The following is a 20,655-nucleotide window of genomic DNA, read 5'->3' on the forward strand; positions in this document are numbered from 1 at the left end:
GTTCGTAAACCAAGGTACCACTGTATGTACATCTAGTGGGAACCACAGCTAAGACACTCTAATCCACAATATGTGAAGCAAGGAATCTTCAGCTAATCTCTCAGATCAAGTCCAATGTGGTGAGTCTACAATGACTTTCAACAAACATGCAGCAGACATTAGAAAATAAATATCGAGCAACCTCCTTGATCTCTAAAGCAAAACAACAGGCCCCGAACAAGCGGAATCCTGCATTTATTTGCTCAAGCTGGCGAATTAAAATCATTAATGAGTATTTCTTACATCAACTGTGGGTTTCCCTACCTCCAAGCAGTTTTCTTAGAAAATAACTATTTGACAAGGTGGAAGGCTTTGATTAAATACAAGGACAGTGGGTCAGCATGAGGATTCCCTCGTTTGGGAACTATATTAACTGCTTACAATCCAGCTCAATAAGAAAAAAACACCACTTCAGTCCACATGACTAATTGAGACTAGAGCAGATGATATCGGTAGACGTGCATATTTTTTTTCAAGCTCACTGAAGGGATATCCCAAGGGAAAGGAGCTTATCTTTCCGAAAAGCCTTCCCTTAGCAGGACTTGGCCTTCCCAGTGAGCTGGCCTAAACTAAAAGGAAATGGCTCGCTACTTCCCAGATGCACACAGGAAAACAGCAAGAAAGTTCCCTAAAATGCTTGGAACCCTCCACCAGTGAGAATCGAAAAGGAAAACGGAAGGAACAGAACTACATGGGACTGCATGGATAAAAGGAAAATGTTCAACCTTGAAAATTTCTGAGCTCAGAATCAGGTTTCTTTTGCGGGGGTGTGTGTTAAAATATATTATCATTTCATTTTATAACATATATAAAACAAAGAGAACTATATAAAAAGTGTCCAGAGGTTCTAGTCCTGGTCCATATCTCCATTATAGCTATATTCCAGAGTGAACGATCCTAAGCATTGAGAGAAAGATTTGGGGCAGAATCAATTTATTGAATTGGCCCCAGCGAGCATAGCAAATAGTCAAGGGTGATGACTTTAAAGCAGGATTAGACGAATTCACAGAGGACATATTTGTCAATGGTTATGAAACATGACAGTTAAATGGAAATTCAATGTATGCCTCTGAATACTAGAATTTGGGAACAAAACACAAGGTATGGTCATCACTTCCATGTCATATGTGCAAAACCCCTAAGGCACTGAAAAACAATAGTAGATTAACGTTATCCAACCCCAATAAGTGATCAGACATGGACTCTCTCTCACTGTGTAGAATTAAGGGGAAAATTGTATCCCGGAAAAGAAATCCACGCCTGTCAATGTGCTCGGTCAGCCATTAACCCTTCGTCACACTCCTCTAGAAGTCTGTTAGATGGTAGCCAACCACATGTTGGACCAAAAAAATTAATACTAGATTCTGTTTTGATGGAAGCTTCCTAGAAAAGAAGTACAGTATTTAAGCACTGTAAGGGAAAAATTTTTAAATAACCCAACCCATTCTATACTTTATATATATATAAACACTCTACTTTTAACACCAGTAATTCTGTTTTTCTTGAAATCAGTAATGGAAGTTAAATGTTATTTTTCTTCTGCCCTGCTGCTGCCCAATAAAGCTGCCAACCAGCCAAGCGTCTTACTCTTCTGGCAGTTCAACTAGAATGAAATACTGGCTTTACCACCTGAGACAAGATTGCAACACATTTCACCCATGACCTGCCAGGTTGTATCTTGGCTCTGCTGCTAACCTGCCAGACTCCACCTGCTGATCCACCAGGTTCTGCTCTCTGCTTCATCCACTAGGAATGGAGCTTTTAAAACCAGAAGCTAGCAGCACTGGGGAAGTATTTTTCCTATTTTCTCCTGGGCTGCCGACGACTCCCCACCCAGCAGCTTTCATTCTGCTCCAACTTTTTTCTTCCACTTTCCATTTTGCCAAGTACCTTACTTCCGCTCTGCTTCATCTTTCTTGCCTCTGTTGCTTGGCAACGGAGATGCACAGATGCTTTGTAGATGCTCCTGAGCCTCAGAATCCATACTGGTTAAGCAAAGGTGCTCACCAGTGTTGAAGCAATGATTCTTCGACATCAACTTCGTTGGACTGGTCATGTTGTGTGTATGCCTGATGATTGTCTTCCAAAGCAACTACTCTATTCCGAACTTTAAAATGGAAAGCGTAATGCTGGTGGTCAACAAAAGAGGTTTAAGACTCTCTCAAGGCAAATCTTAAAAAAATGTAGTATAAACACTGACAACTGGGAAACACTGGCCTGCGAGCGCTCCAATTGGAGAACAGCCTTTACCAAAGGTGTCATGGGCTTTGAAGAAACTCGATCTGAGCAGGGTGGATTTGATTTAAATCAAACTGATTTAAATCACGATTTAAATCACGATTTAAATCACTAGTCAGTAAGGCTTGATTTAAATCATAGTTGATTTAAATCATAAAGACTAATTCTTGCTGGTATAACTTTATTATGCAAGTAGATGAAGATTTTTAGAATAACAACTTTTCATATTAGTTTTTTTATCCCCAGTTTAATAGGTTAATCATTCATATTTGGACAACTTTACTGTTGTACTTAGGAAGGAGAAAAATAATCATTACCTTAATAATAACAATTTAAATAGATTTATTCAACTGAAACAATAACATTTCAGCAAATGTTATTTGCTTAAACAAACATCCATGTTTGTTAACTAATTTGGCTAAACAAAAACAAAATATATATATTTTTAGAAACTTGGACTCTCAGCCCAGCCTACACATGAAAAACTTAAATACTGTCCAAACAATCAGAAAAATATTGTTTCTATTCTATTCACTGAACTTCTTGAAACTTAGCACTGAAGGGGTTGTTTCTGTATTCATAGGTTTGTAGAACAATAGGATTAAGGTCTTTTTCTCAACTCTGTTCATGTTATAACATTTTTGCTGTGAAGAAGAGGCATGTGATCTCTGTTGAGTCAAATTCAGTTTTGAGAACTGCAAAAGTAAACCAAGCACCTGTGATAATATCTTGTGGGCAGAGAAACTGCCCAATAATCTTACAAAAACCTCTGGAAGAGGTGAATGGATTAATGGAATTTATTTACCCCAAAAATTAAACATATACAACCTTATACTACATAATTAAAAAAACTAATCTTTATTTCATGATGGAATAACCTTTGGATGGTAATATGTTTTCCTCAAAAAGCATTTTATTTAAAAAAATCCAATTTAAATCAAAAAAATTGATTTAAATCAAAAAAATCCGATTTAAATCAAAAAAATCCGATTTTTTTGATTTTTTAAAAAAATCATTGATTTTTATCCACCCTGGATCTGAGGACACAGGAAAGAAACGTGCTAAGAGGAAGACACGCTTGGCAAATCCACACCGTGATCAACTGCCGCCTGGAACCAATGTCCCCACTATGGAAGGACGTGTGGATCCAGAATTGGCCTCCACAGTCACTTACGGACCCATTATTAAAACCGTGTTTATGGAAGACAATCTTACTTAGCTATGAGTGATCGCCAAAGAAGAAGAGAAGAAGCAAAGGTGAACCATGGAGAACTGAAAGGGTGGCGGCGACAAGATTAAGTCTGTTAGGGTAAGGTTACCAGGCGTCCCCATTTCCCGGGGACAGTCCCCCAGATTTACAAATCAGTCTCCATATAAAATCCATTGAAGTTGAAAAGTCCCCGTATTCATTGAAAAAATCTGATAGCCTTATGTTAGGGTCCTATGTCAAGAAGGGAAGAGAGGCAAAGTAAGTATCCTCAGAACCAGGGGGGGGGGTGAGGGAAATGCTCCCATGGTCCTAGAGATCACTATCAGGTAACTGCAGTTAGATGGTCTGGTCCATCTTTTTACAATCAAGTGTCTTATCTTGCTGCACCCATTGGTCAGAACAGTGTTTCCCAAACTTGGGTCTCCAGCTGTTTTTGGACTACAACTCCCATCAACCCTAGCTAGCAAGACTCGTGGTTAGGGATGATGGGAATTGTAGCCCAAAAGCAGCTGGAGACCAAAGTTTGGGAAACACTGGGTCAGAACAATGTAAGGCAACAATAGCATTTATTTATTTACTGTAACATACTGCCTGCAGATTTTTCTTTTCAACACTAACAAAAATGGATATCAATTTTAAGAAATAAAACTGAGAGAACTGGGAAGGGGTCTCGAACACTGTTCCAGAGTGGGGTCAAGGCTGGAAGCCCCGTGCATAAAACCATGTACAAGTCCAGACATACTAAGCAGAGCATACTGTATATCACTATGCGCTCTCCAATTTACAAAGAAATGGCATGTTTGTCTGTGCCATGTTAAGGTATCATAACAGTATCCCTTGTTCTATTTAGGAAGTGTTAAAAATACTCTTGAGCTGGTATCTCTCACTTTGAATAGGTCCACAAATAGAAGTTTTGACTGACTGACTTTTAAAAAGCTCTTGTGTTTGCTCTCGGTGTGTCGTAATTATGAGTTACTTAGAAATGACAATCAGCACCAGCTTATTGCCACTAATCTTTTTGTTGTAAAATTTAGAGCATTCAGGCTGCCTAAATTGGATGGAAAAGCAAAGCAATCTGATTAGTTGATTAGCAAATTCAGAGCAGGGGGAATTAACACGCCATAATTAGCTGTCTGAAACTTGTCAAAGCTGGTAATAAAAGTAACAGCAAAACATATATAAATGAAAGCCTCCCTCAATATTACCCTTTTTTTGGGCTGCTCCCCACTCCTGTTCATAGCATAAAGTTGGAAATTCTTCAGGCTCAATATTTGTACAGTGGTACCTCGGGTTACAGACGCTGCAGGTTACAGACGCTGCAGGTTACAGGCTCTGCTAACCCAGAAATAGTAACTCGGGTTAAGAACTTTGCTTCAGGATGAGAACAAAAGTCGTGCGGTGGTGGCATGGCGGCAGCGGAAGGCCCCATTAGCTAAAGTGGTACCTCAGGTTAAGAACAGTTTCAGGTTAAGAACGGACCTCCAGAACAAATTAAGTTCTTAATCCGAGGTACCACTGTATTCAACAGTTTTAGCAGCAGGTTGTCTTGTTTGCATATAATGACGTAAGCTTTTGAAAGATGAAGATAATTCTTTGCTTATGAGTAATTTAGGGACGTCCAGAGGCAGAAGGGGTAAGGCCAGCAAGAAGAAATTTAAAATTGAGAAATCTAAGCCAGCTATCACAAAATCCTTCTTAACGGTGAGATCTGTTAGACTCTAATAATCTCCCTTGGGAAGCTGTACAAGCTCCAAGCTCCTGAATAATTTAAGACTAAACAAAGCACTGGAAAAAGATAAGTCTAGTGAACGATCCTGCATGTCCCAATATTATCTGAAAGCAGCATTCAGAATTCAAAACAAAACTGCACATTAAAAAGATAATAACGTCTTGGTAATATGCATAGGCCAAGTAAATTGAAAAGAGTGGTTTTGTTTGTTTGTTTTTTGCAAAGACACTTGGCTTATTCATATGAAGGATAAGCATAACAATTGCTGAAAAGCATTGTATTTGAAATGTCCAGCCGATGAAGTGGGATTTAGACATCCAGTTCTATAATTGTGGCAAACCAGTAATAAATACAAGAGAGAACTTTCCAAGCATTGCTCTACTCGGGATTTTCAACTAATCCAAGGGGGAGCTCTTCCATGAGAAACAAATGAGTAGTAGGACTTAACACGATCGAGAGCTTAAGACACTCTCACACTCTAAATATTCATAATGATAATTCACTATACTTCTGATATACACTTCTGCGAGCACAGAGTCTCTACAATTTGAATCGGAGATATCCAACAATTTGTGAAGTGCAGAATCCAAGCACATAGTATGGGCACTAACTAAGCAGATCTCAGAAGTCATTGAACAATTATTCAAATTAAGCAAACTTGTATAGATGGTGCATAATTTCGCTCCTGGTTGTAGACTGTAAGCCTGATAAGCCACTCTTAAGATCCCTTTTGGCTGAAGGGTGGGGTGTAAATGCTTTCAACACACCTGAGAGTGTCTTAGGACAATCACAAGCAATCAAGAACGCCCATTTTATGGTACAAAATGGTAGTGGGTGGGTGAGATTGAGAGGTTCCTAATGAACAGAGTGGATGATGTAGGAACATAGGAATCTGCCTTATACAGAGTCAGACCACTGATCCATCCAGCTAGCAGCTCCCCAAGGTTTTAGACAGAGGACAGTCCCACGTCTACTTTGGAGATGCTGGGGATTGAACCTGGGACCACATGCATATGGAAATGTTGCTCTACTATTACGCTATAGCCCTTCTCCTACTAACACTTTCTTCTACGGAATAGTAGTGGTGTTTTCACATCTGCTGGACATCTGTATTTTGCTACAAGCTCTAGCTCTGGATATTCTTGAACTGTGCAGGGGGGCTGGACCAGAATAGCCTCCTCGGACCCTCCAACTCTTATCCCCAATACTCCACGGAATAAACTTACTGGCCTCCTCACTCCTGGATACAGTAAGGAGTAATGTGCCTCGCTCTGAAAAGAACAGCCCTACATTTCCTCTCTCCCATCCCCATTCACCCCCTTGGGTGTCTCCACCCCTTCGCAAGTGGCAGACCTCGAAGGGGAGTAGACAGGAAAGCATGCAGCACAGTGACATCACACCACCCACTTCATTGCTAGGTGCGATCAGGTAAAGAGGGCGGCGGCTGGTTTCAGAGACCCACCACGAGCCTGCCATTATACTCCAGTGATACAGCTGCCTGCATCCATAAAGAAGGTATTGCCACGGGGGATTTCCTCTGAAGTGAGGAATATATACCATAGACGGAGGACCAGCAGGTAGGCAGGACTCAAGAGAAGGGGTTATAATATACACCTTGATTTGTGTTTGCTTTGAATCTCCCCAGACTATACTAGAGACAGTGAAGAAAGGCACACACAGCAGTACAGTGCACACTAATGATCTTCAGCTAGCAATTTTACCTTTGCCTTGTCCCTCATGGATCCTTTTCCCAATATTGACATTTTTGTCAATGTCTCTTCTTGCAAGCGCTTCAGAGAATTGCCACGTGGGCCCAAAAGTTTCCCCACAAAGTTGAACTGAAAGACAAAAATAAGCAACAACAAAATAAGGCAATAAAAAAACTACCCACAGTGCCGAGGAGCTGTAAGAGTGACTTAAGATTCATGCCAGGTATGAAAAATGTTGCTGAAAACAGCATTTGGCTGTTTCTGCAAAATAAAGAAGGGTATTGGGTTGTAAATTTTAGAGCCACTGGAAAAAGAGAAAAAGGAAGGGGAAAGGGGGGGGGGACAAGACACAGAAAACAAAGCTACCGACATTTCTGTGGTTATTCCACACTGAGCAGTAACTGTGTTAAAAAGTTTTGGGAGAGGAGAAGGCTGCATAAGAATACAGTTGACAGAGGTAAGAAGATGAAAAATGCAGGAACGTGAAAGCAGCAGCATCCACACAAGACCACAGCTCCAGACGGCATTAGTCAATTCACACCCCTTTGCTTCGTGGATTTCTATGGACAGACGTAGTCTTGGGATCATGAGAACAGGTGGGCTTTACTTTCGCAAGGTGCCTCCAGCTGATGTGGGAAAGATCCATGAGCTCCCTTCTACTTGTGGTTAAGGTTCTAAACCATTATGTTCTTCTCCAACTGTGTGAACCTGGCTTCCTTCCAGCTTTGAACTTTGCTTGGCAAATGTACGAACCAGTGAACTTAGAACTGGCTCAGCAGTCAGCCTTGCTCCTACGCTCATTCTTTAATGTGAAAGCACCATGCGGCTATCAAGCGCGTCTGCATTTGTTTGGCAAAAGCAACGTGTGCGTTTCTGTTCTTATGTTTTTCAATTAAGAAATGAAAACAACACACACACACACACACACACACACACACACACACACACACACACACAAAATTAAGCAAGTTTGTAAAACTTCTCTAGGGACCGGAAGGAGCTGTGGGAGGAACGGACGGTGGGCACCACAGCGTGAACCAAGAAATACCTTTCACAGAAGGCTCTTCCGCATTCCAAGGGAAGCTTGCAGACAAGTTTTTAAGAGTTCACATTGGGGCTGAAGTACCTGTGTTTACAGCAGCCCCAAACAGCTTCGATTGCCCTTAAACTAGTGCTCTAAGTTTAAGGCGATTGAAATTGAATGGAAGCTGTGGCACTCGTTCCAACCCATTCTGCCACATGACATTTTCCCACTAAATCGATGCACACATGCTCAGTTGTGAACTGCAGCAGTGCTAAGCACAATTCAAAAATGCCCAACTCAGGGTGGGTACATGTGTGCATGCTCAAAACACAAAAAGCATGAAACTTTGGAGGTTGGTGCCATCACTATAAGGAAGCAATCTTAACCACAGCCCTCCCTGCTTCCAAAACTTAAATCTTCTCCTTAAGCTTGTAAAAGGTTAGCACATAACTTGACCACTAAGGGGACCAGGGTAACTTTTGTGTTAGTCCCTCACTCCTTTGTCACTGGCAAGAAATCCAGCCCTGAAACTTCTTAACAACTGATACAGGATTAGCACTGGCCTCTCCAAATTGTTCCCCACATCCAAGCAGCTGCAGGAAGTGCTCCATCAGGTTTAAAAGATTAGGAGATATCTTGCAATGAAGCTACTCTGCCGTTTTGTACCCCAAGCCTTTAAGAGTGACTGATTGAGTTCAACTCCTTTCAATATCTGAGTAGATTGGAAGAGGAAAAGCCTCTGTGGATAATAGAAGTCAGTAAAGAGATCTCTGCAGATACTATATACTTAATCCCTGGAGGCTTCCTAGAGGAAGCAGGCTCGAAAAGGCTAGCACAGACAGAGCTCTGCTCTCTTAACACATCAGGCCAATTTAGGCATGCAAAATTAAAGGGAAACGTTCCTTAACTGCAGACACAGGCAATGGTTGGTAGCAACATTAACTGGTAACCAAATTACCGCGGAAAGAGCGTTATTAAAATGGGCGATCAGCTCTGTCAAGACAAGTATCAACCACAGGGTGGTTGAGCTGGTGTGGTATTTGTGCCCACCTTACTCCTCTCTCAATCCAAGTAAGGTAACAGCAAGTCCATGATCTTCACACTGGATGACTCCCCCCCCCTCCCCAACTGAGAATATTTTAAACCATCCTTCAAGACAAGACAGTGAAAATATATACCCATCTGGGCGGAAATAGTCTGAAACAGGCTCAAAATGTATTGAAGAAAAAGGAATATCCAACATATAGGAAAAACAGATCATGTTGACTAAGAATTTGCATAGTTTCTGCAAAGGTCAATGACATCTCACCAACATTTTAAGAGTTGTTTTTGGAAGGATGGGGTGCTTTGCTTTTCAGAGTATCAAAACACATTTGGACACGGGTGACCTGGTAGACACTATGTACTTGGACTTTGAAAGAAGTAACTCAGAAAGTCTTGTCACTCAAAACCAGGCAGAGGGCCTTCTCGGTAGTGGCACCCACCCTGTGGAATGCCCTCCCACCAGAGGTCAAAGAGAACAATTACCAGACCTTTAGACGGCATCTCAAGGCAGCCCTGTTTAGGGAAGCTTTTAATGTTTGATTTCTGTACTTTAATGTTTTGTTGGAAGCAGCCCAGGGGGAACCCGGCCAGATGGGCGGGGTATAAATAATATATTATTATTGTTGTTGTTGTTATTGTTGTTGTTATTATTATTATGAAAGAAGACAGATCCTTTTGTGTACAATCGTACCTCAGGTTTAAGTACACAATTGGTTCCGGAAGTCTGTACTTAACCTGAAGCGTACTTAGCCTGAAGCGATCTTTCCCATTGAATGTAATGGAAAGTGGATTAATCCGTTCCAGATGGGTCCGCGGAGTACTTTACAAGATGTCACCTGAGTGACACAGTACCTCTTAACAGAAAAGTTTACTTGAAATTGTGTCAATATAAGTCTGGTTATCAGTAATCGTTATGGCGAGAAATGCATCTGTGCATTTCTGTTAAGAAACATGCATCCCTGTTAAGACTCTATGTATATGGAAGAACTCTCTTCTGTGTGCAGGTCTAGGATATTCTCTGCAGCCTCTCCACCCACACCCTAGTTTCCATTTTAAGCAGGCTATTAAAAAAGAAAAAGAAGAAAAAAGCTGTTTGTTCCTATTCTCTTGCTCCTGTTCTTCAACCAGTTCCTGGCCTCGTAGGTTTGTAACTGGTTAAGGGGCAGAGGGAAGGACAAACACTTCTCACAGTGGTAATCAAAGGAATCCCCCCCAAGATTCTGTACTGGGGCCAATGACATAAACAATGTGAAGTCAGGGGCGATTGGTAGAATAGCCAAATTTTCTGACGCCAGCAAATAATCATGAAATCCAAAGCAACCTGCAAGACTCCAGAAGTGTTTCTTCAAAGTGGGTGAAGATGCAAGAAGAGAAATGAGGTTCAACAAGTGTAAAATGATGCATAGTGGGGTGGGGGGAATTGAACTTTATAGATGTAATGATGTTATCTAAACTGGCTGTGACTACCTAAGAAGATCTTTGAGGCAGAGTAGAGAGAGCAATGAAAGTGTCAACTCCAACAGCGTTCCAGCAGTGAAAGATGTAATGAAACAGGTTCTTATTTCTACAGATTTCATATCTACAGTGTGACTGCATTTGGAATACAATATATAGCTCTCTTACTGTCCTGTTCCATTCAGGGTGGGTTTAATTATTGCAATCGTTTTAGCTGGTTTTCATAATTGTCTATTCTATTGCTGTCACCCGCTTTGGGACCTCACAGTGAAGGTTGGGTAAGAAATCTTTTAAATGAATAAATATCCAAGGGAGGATGACAGCACCAGAAGATATATAGAAAATAGCAACAAAAACAAAGGGCTAGAGAACCTTCCCTATAAAGGATAAAGCGTTTGAAGCTTTTTAGGTTAGAAGAAGATATGACTGTTGGGGTGGCATAATTAAGGTATAAATATAACAATTGCTTGAAGAGAGTTGATGCGAGGGAATCCCCTTCTTATATAGTACAGTGGTACCTCTACTTACGAATAACTCTACTTACGAATGTTTCTACTTACGAATGGAGCTCCGTCCGCCATCTTGGATGCGGTTTAGATAGGATTTTTTCTACTTACGAATTTTTAGATAGGGTTGCTTCTACTTACGATTTTTTTTTCTCCCAATGCATTCCTATGGGATTCGGCTTACAAATTTTTTCGATTTACAAATGTGTGTTCGGAACGCATTAAATTCGTAAGTAGAGATACCACTGTACTTGAAATTAGAATTAAGTTGATCAGATGTCTCTTCAGAACAGACAAAAGGAAAGTATTTATTCACCCTATGGATTGTTGACCCTTCCACAGGATAATGCCATGTTTCAAGAAGAACGGAAGAAAATTCATAGGTGACAAGAGGGGGATATTTGATGGCCATTAGTTGAGACAGCTTAATGAACACCCAGATTCAGAGGGGCAATGCCTGATTCAGGAAATGGAACACTATACTTTGTGGCTCTTCAGTTGAATCCAGAAGGACCTTTATGTTCTTACTAAGCTCTTCTAATCAGCAAACATTATGGAAGATCGATAGGAAGTCACCTTGTGTCCAAGCTTCTTGGGGACCTCAGACTGGGTATTATCCATCAACACATTGAACTAGCACCCACTGTTATGTAAAGAAGCACATCCAACTGAGCTATCCAGGCTGCATAAGAATCCCTCTTTTGAGATTTCATGAAATGGGGATTCGATTGTCACCATGCAGGAACAAGCTGTAAGAAAGGCTCACCAGGATAGCAAAGAAGTCAAGACTTTTACTGTGTCAAAAATGACCCGCGGAACTTACTTTTCAGCCACTTTTATAATATAAACCTAAAGTAGTTTTAAGCTCATGCGAGGCTGATGCAGCTGTAATTCTAGCATAGCCATTAAGTGATCATGGATAGGTTGCAGGATCGTGGGCTCCTTCCCCTATTTCCTTCCTGCTCACTCACAAGTTCCCCCTCTTCCTGTTTCATCAGTACTGCATGTGTCCAACTTTAATCTTTGGCCAATGAAACTACAGGGTCACTCAATGCTAGCTTCTTTTTTTAAACAAAGTTTTGATATTGACACCAGATACCCTACTGGCACAGGGTAAAGGGGAGAAGGCATTAGGGCCGCAGATTGGTCCTGCATCACTCTCGCATTCCTCTTCCCTGCTAGCAAGCAGGAACAAACAAGATCCTTTGTTTAGCCAAGACCTAGCCTTGACTTCAAGTGTTTTTGGAGCAAAACAAACCATGATCCCTGGTTTGAATCCAACTTCAAGCCAAGGATTGTGGTTTGCTTGCTCCTGTTCGCTTCTCATAAGGAGCTAATAAATAATTATTATTATTATACCCCACCAATTTGGCTGGGTTTCCCCAGTCACTCTAGGCAGCTTACCACATATATAAAAACATAGTAAAACATGAAGCATTAAAAACTCCCTGATACAGGGCCGCCTTCAGATGTCTTCTAAAAGTTGTGTAGTTCTTTTATCTCCTTGACATCTGATGGGAGGGTGTTCCACGGGGTGGGCGCCACTACTGAGAAGACCTTCTGCCTGGTTCCCTGTAACTTTGCTTCTTGCAGTGAAAGAACCAGCAGAAGACCCTTGGAGGAGGACCTCAGTGTCCAGGATGAGCGTTTGGGGTGGAGATGTTCCTTCAGGTATACTGGACCAACGCCGTTTAGGGCTTTAAAGGTCAGCAGCAACACTTTGAATTGTGCTCAGAAACGTACTGGGAGCCAGTGAAGATCTTTTAGAATTGGTGTTATATGGTCCCAGTGACCAGACCCAGTCATCAGTCTAGCTGCTGCATTCTGGATTAGTTGTAGTTTCTGAGTCACCTTCAAGGGTAGCCCCACACATTGCAGTAGTCCAAGCAGGAGATAACTAGAGTATGCACCACTCTGGCAAAACAGTCTGCAGGCAGGTAGGTTCTCAGCCTGCATACCAGATGGAGCTGGTAGACAGTTGCCCTGGACACAGAATTGACCTGCACCTCCATGGAAAGCTGTGAATCCAAAATGACTCCCAGGCTGTGCACCTGGTCCTTCAGGGGGTGTGATGAGGGAACGATCTGAATGATCATGATGGACCATTAACCACGGCCTACCATGGTGTGGGAACACGCCCACTAAGTGAGCAAGGAGCAGTTAGGGGAGGGAATGGCCCAATCCCACAGTCTACTCCTTATCACAGAATTCTAGTTAATAGCTAAAGCAGGATTTGCACAGGCTCTTAACTATCATGACCTCTCCATGGAATTACAGGGGAGCCAACAAAACTTCAAGATTAGCAAGCTTCATGTCCAGGATTCTTTGAAGGAAGTAATGACAATTTGGTGAGGGCAGCTGTTGTTGGTTTTTATTTTTAGTAGATGTAGCCTCAAACAATTAGTAAAAGCACTGAAGGGGGGGGGAGAGAGAACCCTCCAGACATCAATATTGCCTTGTCGACAATTCCCTCATTTTATTAGAAAACAATCATAGCTTAAAATGGTGCTCCATAGTTAACTTACATAAAGATCTGCTTTTTAGTTTAATGGAACAGTGGTCAATATATTTCAAACCCTGTCATGATTTAATGATTACAAGGCTTCTTTTGCAGTAATAGAGCCGTCTGAAATACACAGCCAGGTATGCTATTAAGGGAAAGCAATATAAATAAATCTTCAATGCATTCCTAAATGAGGAATTATTCATTTACAGTAAACCATGCAAGAAATCTATATCACAATGTCAAGTAGCTACTTTAAGATATAAATCTGAAGGCAGAACATTCATACAGACCCAAAATATCAATTAGGAAATATTAAACTTCAGCTCTGTTACTGATGCAAGCAATTTGGAAAGCCAAGATTTTTTTCTTTTTCATTTTTGAGGATACGCAGCAATAACGATGCTGCTCTTTGCAGTCTTCCCACATAACCACAGCCCTGTGAATAGTGTTTACAATCTAAAATATAGATTTCAATGCATAATTAATTGCCGTTGTTGAACTTGCATTCCCTTTGATATCAATAGAGATATCCTGTTCATGTTGTTCACTTGATTCTTATTACTGGGATGCATCAGATGCTACAGAAGCTGGAACTCTTCTTCAAAGAATGATGTAGAGCCATAGTACACATAACACTAAAAAAAAAGAACAACAGTCCTCTTGTGTACTCATCTCTTCAGGTGTCAGCAATATTCCTAAGAAATAACTGGCACAAGGCAAAGGTAAAGGGACCCCTGACCGTTAGGTCCAGTCGCGGATGACTCTGGGGTTGTGGTGCTCATCTCACTTTACTGGCCGAGGGAGCCGGCGTACAGCTTCCGGGTCATGTGGCCAGCATGACTAAGTCGCTTCTGGCGAACCAGAGCAGTGCACGGAAACACCATTTACCTTCCCGCTGGAGCGGTACCTATTTCTCCACTTGCACTTTAACGTGCTTTCGAACTGCTAGGTTGTCAGGAGCTGGGACCGAGCAATGGGAGCTCACCCCATCGCGGGGATTCGAACCGCCGACCTTCTGATCGGCAAGCCCTAGTCTCTGTGGTTTTAGACCACAGCGCCACCCACATCCCTAACTGGCACAAAGGAAACCTGAAATAAGCTTCCGGAGTGGCTCAATTACAACATGTCTAAAGAGCTAACAACTCTTAGGGTGTATCTGCACCATAGACCAAGCTTACCCACCTGATGTCCTGCAAATGTTTTGAACTTCCAACTCCCATACTCTCTTATCATTTGGTAATGCTAGCTTGGGGCTGAAGGAAGTGGAGCCCAAAACATCTGGAAGAACCAGGTTGGAGAAGGCTGCCAAAGACTTAAAACTAGTTTAATGTGAACTCTGGGAACTGTAGTTCTGTAATGTTGGCTAAGTATCCCCAGCAGAGAATATTCTATGGGCCCTCACCAAACTGTAAATGCTAGGTTACTTTGCAGAAAACCCAAACAGTTAAAACCAGGATAAAAAGGATAAAGCTTTTCAGCATAGATGTTTCAGTTACTGGGCTGCCTTGCTACTTAGTACTGACTTCAGTTCGTTAATGAATAAGTAAATAGTCTCCGGTCTCAATATTTAATGTGTGTCCCATATTGCTATTATAAAAATGTGTTACAGATCCTTGGGACACCCCAATTCTTTGCTTTCCTCTACTGTGAAAACCATCCATTTATTCCACCATCCTCAAGAGAGACTAAAAATGCAAGACACAAGGAATGACATGAATCACTTAAGGAAATTGAGGGAGCCCCTTAGTTAGCAGGAGAATTGCTCCTGAATAATTCTACAGCAAATGGGGAGGTTGCTTCATCATTAGGAGAGATTCTCTTGAGAGATCCATTCCCTGAACCAAGAAGAGTCAAGGGACAGGCCTTCAACTCATATACTCAATCACCAGGCAAGAACATCCAAATCAGGAAACTCTACTGCCATGCAGAAGAACCAGTGTGGTGCATTGGTTAGAGTGTTGGACGAGAACTTGGGAGACCCATTCAAGCATGAAGCTCACTGGGTGACCTTGGGCCAGCCACTCACTCTCAACCTAGCCTACCTCACAAGGTTCTTATGAGGATAAAATGGGGAGTAGAATTATGTATGCCACCTAGAGCTCCTGGGAGGAAACGTAGGCTACAAATAGGATGAATGAGTTTCATTTAATGATGGGGAAATAGAATTTCTAAGGCCGGTTTAGGTACAAACCACTCTCTGGTCTAACAACTCTTGGGTCTGCTGGATCCTACCCTGCTGGTCCTTGCTGACCTTGCTATTGGACTGCCCTCATAATAATTCCAACTGCATAATTCATCTGCAGTGTTCACTCATCAGCAGAAGCAAGCTTGCAAACAGCCTGGCACTGGAGCTTCAACAAAACTAATTTCTGAAGCAGAGTCACTGTCCGCAAAAAGGGTCCAAAAGGCTGGTTTGTTGTTGTTGTTGTTGTTTTTAAAAAATATTCACGCAAAAATTTATTTGTTACAAAGGAATCAGTACACTTTAAACAGCTCGATACAACTAAATAGCCCTGTAAAAAAAAAGGGACCTATCAGGTTGTACAAGATAAAATAGCCTCATTTTGTTGTATCAAGATGTACATGTTATAATTTCACATTAATTTTATTTTTATTGTAAACTGCCCTGTGATCCTTGGATAAAGGGTGGTATAGAAATTTAAACAGTAATAATAATAACAATATTTTTAATTAGGTAGTAGCAAAAGAATACATGTGGCCTTACTCTACCAAAGTGATTCCATCCAGCCCTTTGCCTAATGTCATTAAGAGTAGAGAAATGTTGTTGTTGTTGTTGTTGTTGTTGTTGTTGTTGTTGTTGTTGTTGTTGTTGTTGTTGTTGTTGTTGTTGTTGTTTGGGGGGTGGCATCAAAAGCCAAAAAGGAAGTGGGTGGAGGTGAAAGAGCTCTTTGCAAGCAATCAGTTCAGACCTGCCCCTTCCCAGTAGGGAGCAGGAGAGAGAAAGAGGGGTGGGCCTCAACATAAGGAGGTTCCCCACTCTTGGGTTTAGATTACAGAACTTCCATAATAATGTAGTGAGTTGGATCTTATGTTGCAAGTTTTTATGCAAGCAAAATCAGGTTCGCCTTTTCCTCGTGTCTACAGAACTTGAGGATTTCTCCCACAGTTCTGAGGGGCCTGGAAATGAACCTGTGTGTTTTGGACCAGATCAGACCTGCCTAATGGCCAGCTTTTGCATTTGCAAAATCCAGCTGCATCCATTGTAGTTTCGTGAATCCCAAGAGGCCTCACAGTGCAACCTGACACTTGAACTGCACCTAATACAGCTTCCTTTCTCACACCATCTTATTAAACAAGATGCAGACAGAGGTGGTTTCACTATCAGCAAAGCATGTTTTCTCTTTCTTTGCTCGGTTTTTTTTTCTTTCACACACACACACACACACCCCACACAACAGTTCTGCAAAAGTTGAACGTTTGCACAAGTTTTTGGCCAAATAAAGAAAATGCCCTACGGTGGATTTTTCTTCTTCTTCTGGGTCCACTTGGATGCTGCTGCTTTAAATCATTTTTTTTAAAATTATATTTAAAATTTAATATATATATTTTTAAAGCAAACTGCCCGTAACATCCAAAGCAAAACAGGTGGTGGTAATGACACTGAACTTACCTTGGGAAACTGTTTTACTGGAATTAATACTTTCTGCCCCAATTTCATATTTTTGTTAATCACTACATCAATGTACTTGTCTTCTTCTTTGCCTTCTTCCCCTTTTTGGAATTTTTCAATTTCTGCAACAGAGAGAACAAAATTTGTTTTTAGCGTTAATTTCCCCTAACTGCTTTGAACTTATCTTCTGATTCACATAGAAGTTTTTTCTTCAGGGCAATTTTGAAAAATCTCACAGTACGCAACACAGGAATCTGGTCTATTTGTCCATCTAGTCAGGTACTCTGTTCTGTGGCTGACAGCAGCACCTTCAGAAATCAATTAATACTTGGTCGCTTTAACAGGGGGTGCCGTGGATGTAATCTGCATGGATGCACCCTAGCACTTCATGTTATGCTCCTTCCGCATACGTACATTGCCCTGATTTAAGCAATGGAGAGCAAAACACAGCTGTTGAATCCCAGATTTCACTGCAATTTATGGCTGTCTGTCTTCATGGTTCCAGATACACTTGGAAATCACCATGGGCCAAAGATTTGAGGTTATATGGAAAAAGGAGGCAGAAATATGCCTTTATCTGGTTGGTTTCTTCACTGCTGCTCAAACTCATACAATTTATCAGTCAGGGAGATGAATCCTCTACCTTTCCTTTTTAAGAAGTCATCTAATCTAGCAGCTACCAAGTGGAACCTACAATGAAGCGTTGCAATGCATTGTTCCTGTTCAAGAATACTATATGCTGTAATGTAAAGGTAAAGGGACCCCTGACCATTAGGTCCAGTTGTGACCGACTCTGGGGTTGTGGGGCTCATCTCGCATTATTGGCCAAGGGAGCCGGCGTACAGCTTCCAGGTCATGTGGCCAGCATGACAAAGCCGTTTCTGGTGAACCAGAGCAGTGCACGGAAACGCCGTTTACCTTCCCGCTGTAGCGGTTCCTATTTATCTACTTGCACTTTGACATGCTTTAGAACTGCTAGGTTGGCAGGAGCTGGGACCGAGCAATGAGAGCTCACCCTGTTGCAGGGATTCGAACCGCCGACCTTCTGATCAGCAAGCCCTAGGCTCTGTGGTTTAACCCACAGCGCCACCTGATGCAAAGGGCCTTCCAATCTCCAGCTCCCCACCCCCAATATCTGTTCTTTTCCAAATGACCCTCAACATCCCATGGCTCCTAAAAAATGTCAGGATCTCACTGGACTCTTGGAAGGGGTTGTCCACTTAGGTTATAAATGTGGTGGTTACTTCTTGCAAAGTGCTGGGCCGGATCTGAAAGTAGCCTTCTGTCATGGGAAGGGAACCTTTGGATTAAGCCCAACAAAGAAATTCTGGGACAGTTCCTCTTTTAGGTTTAACGCACGCTGTGTAAAACTACTTCCTTCCATGCGCTCTTCCTCCTCCTAAGAGGAAAGTGTTCTATTCCTGGGCCTTAATCAGCTGCTCCCTAAAGACATTTAGGACTTCATACACCCTGAAAGAGGCAAGGAACGTTGTCAGCACGTTCAGAACTTTGCAGTTCCAAATTAGAAGCGGGCGGATTTGAGAAAGGAAGAAATTAATCCTACACAACTCTTCAATTATTCTCAAATAGTTTTTTTCGCCATTTAAGAAGGGCTAAACCTGAACACAGTATTCCTAAGTACCTCATTAATGATGCCGATACAATGAATATTCATTATCACGGAGAAGTATATTTAGCCATCATTTGTTCCGCTTTCTCCCAAACTCTTCATTAAACTCAAAAAGGCCTCTTGTTGAGGCGTTGGTAAAATATCCCATGTGAAGAGGGCCGCCTTAAAATAAACCCATTCTGTACCTATGGAGGCACATTCCCGGTGACAGTACTTAGCATTTATAAGGCACATAGTCGTGATCAAAGTGTGACACATGCAGTAATCCCTGAAACTGCTCTGTAAAACAGATGGGTGTTATTGTCCCCATATTGCAAACTGGGGGTTAGACACTGCTAACCTGCCTCGGGGCAATGAAGTACACAGCTGAGAGCAGCACACATATTCAGCATTTCCCCCTCGAAACAGAAGAGGCAGAGTAAATGGCCACAAAGCTTTTATGGGCGATTTTATTTTAGTTAGGAATTTAACTTCGGTTTGGAACCCCACTGTCAAACTTGCAGGCAAGGGCTGCCCTCCTAAAATGAAGTTAGGACTGCCAACCTCTGCAACTGCCAGTGTAACTGCTTTTGCCAGAAAACATTATTTTGGAAACAGGACCGAAAACAAACAAACACACACACACACACACACACACACACACACACAGGCCATGCAATAAGCAAAAGTGCAAACATCTGCTGTTTTGCTTCATTATGAAGCTACCCCCCCCCTTCCCGGCACAAAGAATTCTTAACCCGAAACCAGTTCCTAAATATGTTAAGGACGAAACTGCAAGTATGCAGTTAAACTTTTTTTTTTTTTTAAATCATATTGGATCAGCATTCCCCCCCCCCCCAAAAAAAGCAGCAGAAAAAATGTTTACAAATCAAGAACATGATGGAAAACTGGGGGAGCTGGCATTTCCTTGGAAGAAGAGCAATCCTAAAGTTGAGACAGCCCTACAGATACTAAAGAGAGAACAGTGTTAAACTGCAGTAAAAAAAAAAATACTATAAGGAACAAACAATACTGGGAGCTGCTATGAACAGCTGCTATGGAACCTGTTCATTAGTGTAAGAGCCAGGTTAGACTAAGGCTGCATACAAACCATTCCTTTAAAGCACATTCAAAGCACATTCCCCCCTTCAAAGAATTCTGGGTACTGCAGTAAAAGTGATTTTAACTCTGCAGTGTTAGAAACTGAGATACGAAAGCTAGGAGTGAAATGGTACCTTAAATCTAGGTTATGGGCACAACAAAGCTATGCCTAGGCACACTTTATTGATAACAAGAATGCAAAGCTGAAAATGAATGATCTGCAGCTAAAATATTATGTTCATTTTTCACATGGTCTAGTCCTTCCCCTGCTCACCCACCTCATACTCTTAAGAGGGTCTCTTCCATGGGTAGGCAAACTAAGGCCCAGGGGCTGGATCCGGCCCAACCACCTTCTAAATCCGGCCCGCGGACGGTCTGGGAATCAGCATGTTTCTACATGAGTAGAATATGTGCTTTTATTTAAAATGCATCTCTGGATTATTTGTGGGGCATAGGAATTCGTTTTTTGTTTTGTTTTTCCAAAATATAGTCCTGCCCCCCACAAGGTCTGAGGGACAGGGGACCGGCCCCCTGCTTAAAAAGTTTGCTGACCCCTGGTCTCTTCTTTAGTCTTCAGAGAGTAGCTGGAAGTGGCAAAGCAGAAAAAGGTCATCCTTTCCTTCCACTTTGCAGTTTTAATCTGAAATCTTAGGCGCAGTACAAACTACTCTGGCTAATGAAATTCCCTGCCGCAAAATGCGCCTAGAACAAACCATGGGAGTTTTGAACACTGTAACTCTGTGAAGGAGGGTAACCTACAGGGCCCAGAATTCTTTGAGGGAAAGGATGTGCTTCCAAGGTGTGATGTGTACACAGCCTAAATTATGATTGGCTTAGCCTAGGTCAGTTTTTCC

At 41.8% G+C, this 20,655-nt stretch overlaps 1 protein-coding gene across 2 annotated transcripts in view; it reads right to left on the minus strand.

Moving 5' to 3' along the window:
- KHDRBS3 (KH RNA binding domain containing, signal transduction associated 3) overlaps window positions 1-20,655 on the minus strand; it is a 114,596-nt gene that overhangs the window by 52,738 nt on the left and 41,203 nt on the right. For both annotated transcript variants that reach the window (XR_004693199.2, XM_035125026.2), the window contains exons 2-3: window positions 17,092-17,213; window positions 6,938-7,054 (exon numbers count right to left, since the gene is read on the minus strand). Coding sequence is in view for 1 of the 2 variants with exons in the window: in XM_035125026.2 (XP_034980917.1) it covers window positions 6,938-7,054; window positions 17,092-17,213 (239 nt within the window). In the remaining variant the exon portion in view is untranslated. The remainder of the gene's footprint in view (window positions 1-6,937; window positions 7,055-17,091; window positions 17,214-20,655) is intronic.

The sequence above is a fragment of the Zootoca vivipara genome, chromosome 8, assembly GCF_963506605.1.
Source record: "Zootoca vivipara chromosome 8, rZooViv1.1, whole genome shotgun sequence".
Taxonomy (NCBI): domain Eukaryota; kingdom Metazoa; phylum Chordata; class Lepidosauria; order Squamata; family Lacertidae; genus Zootoca; species Zootoca vivipara.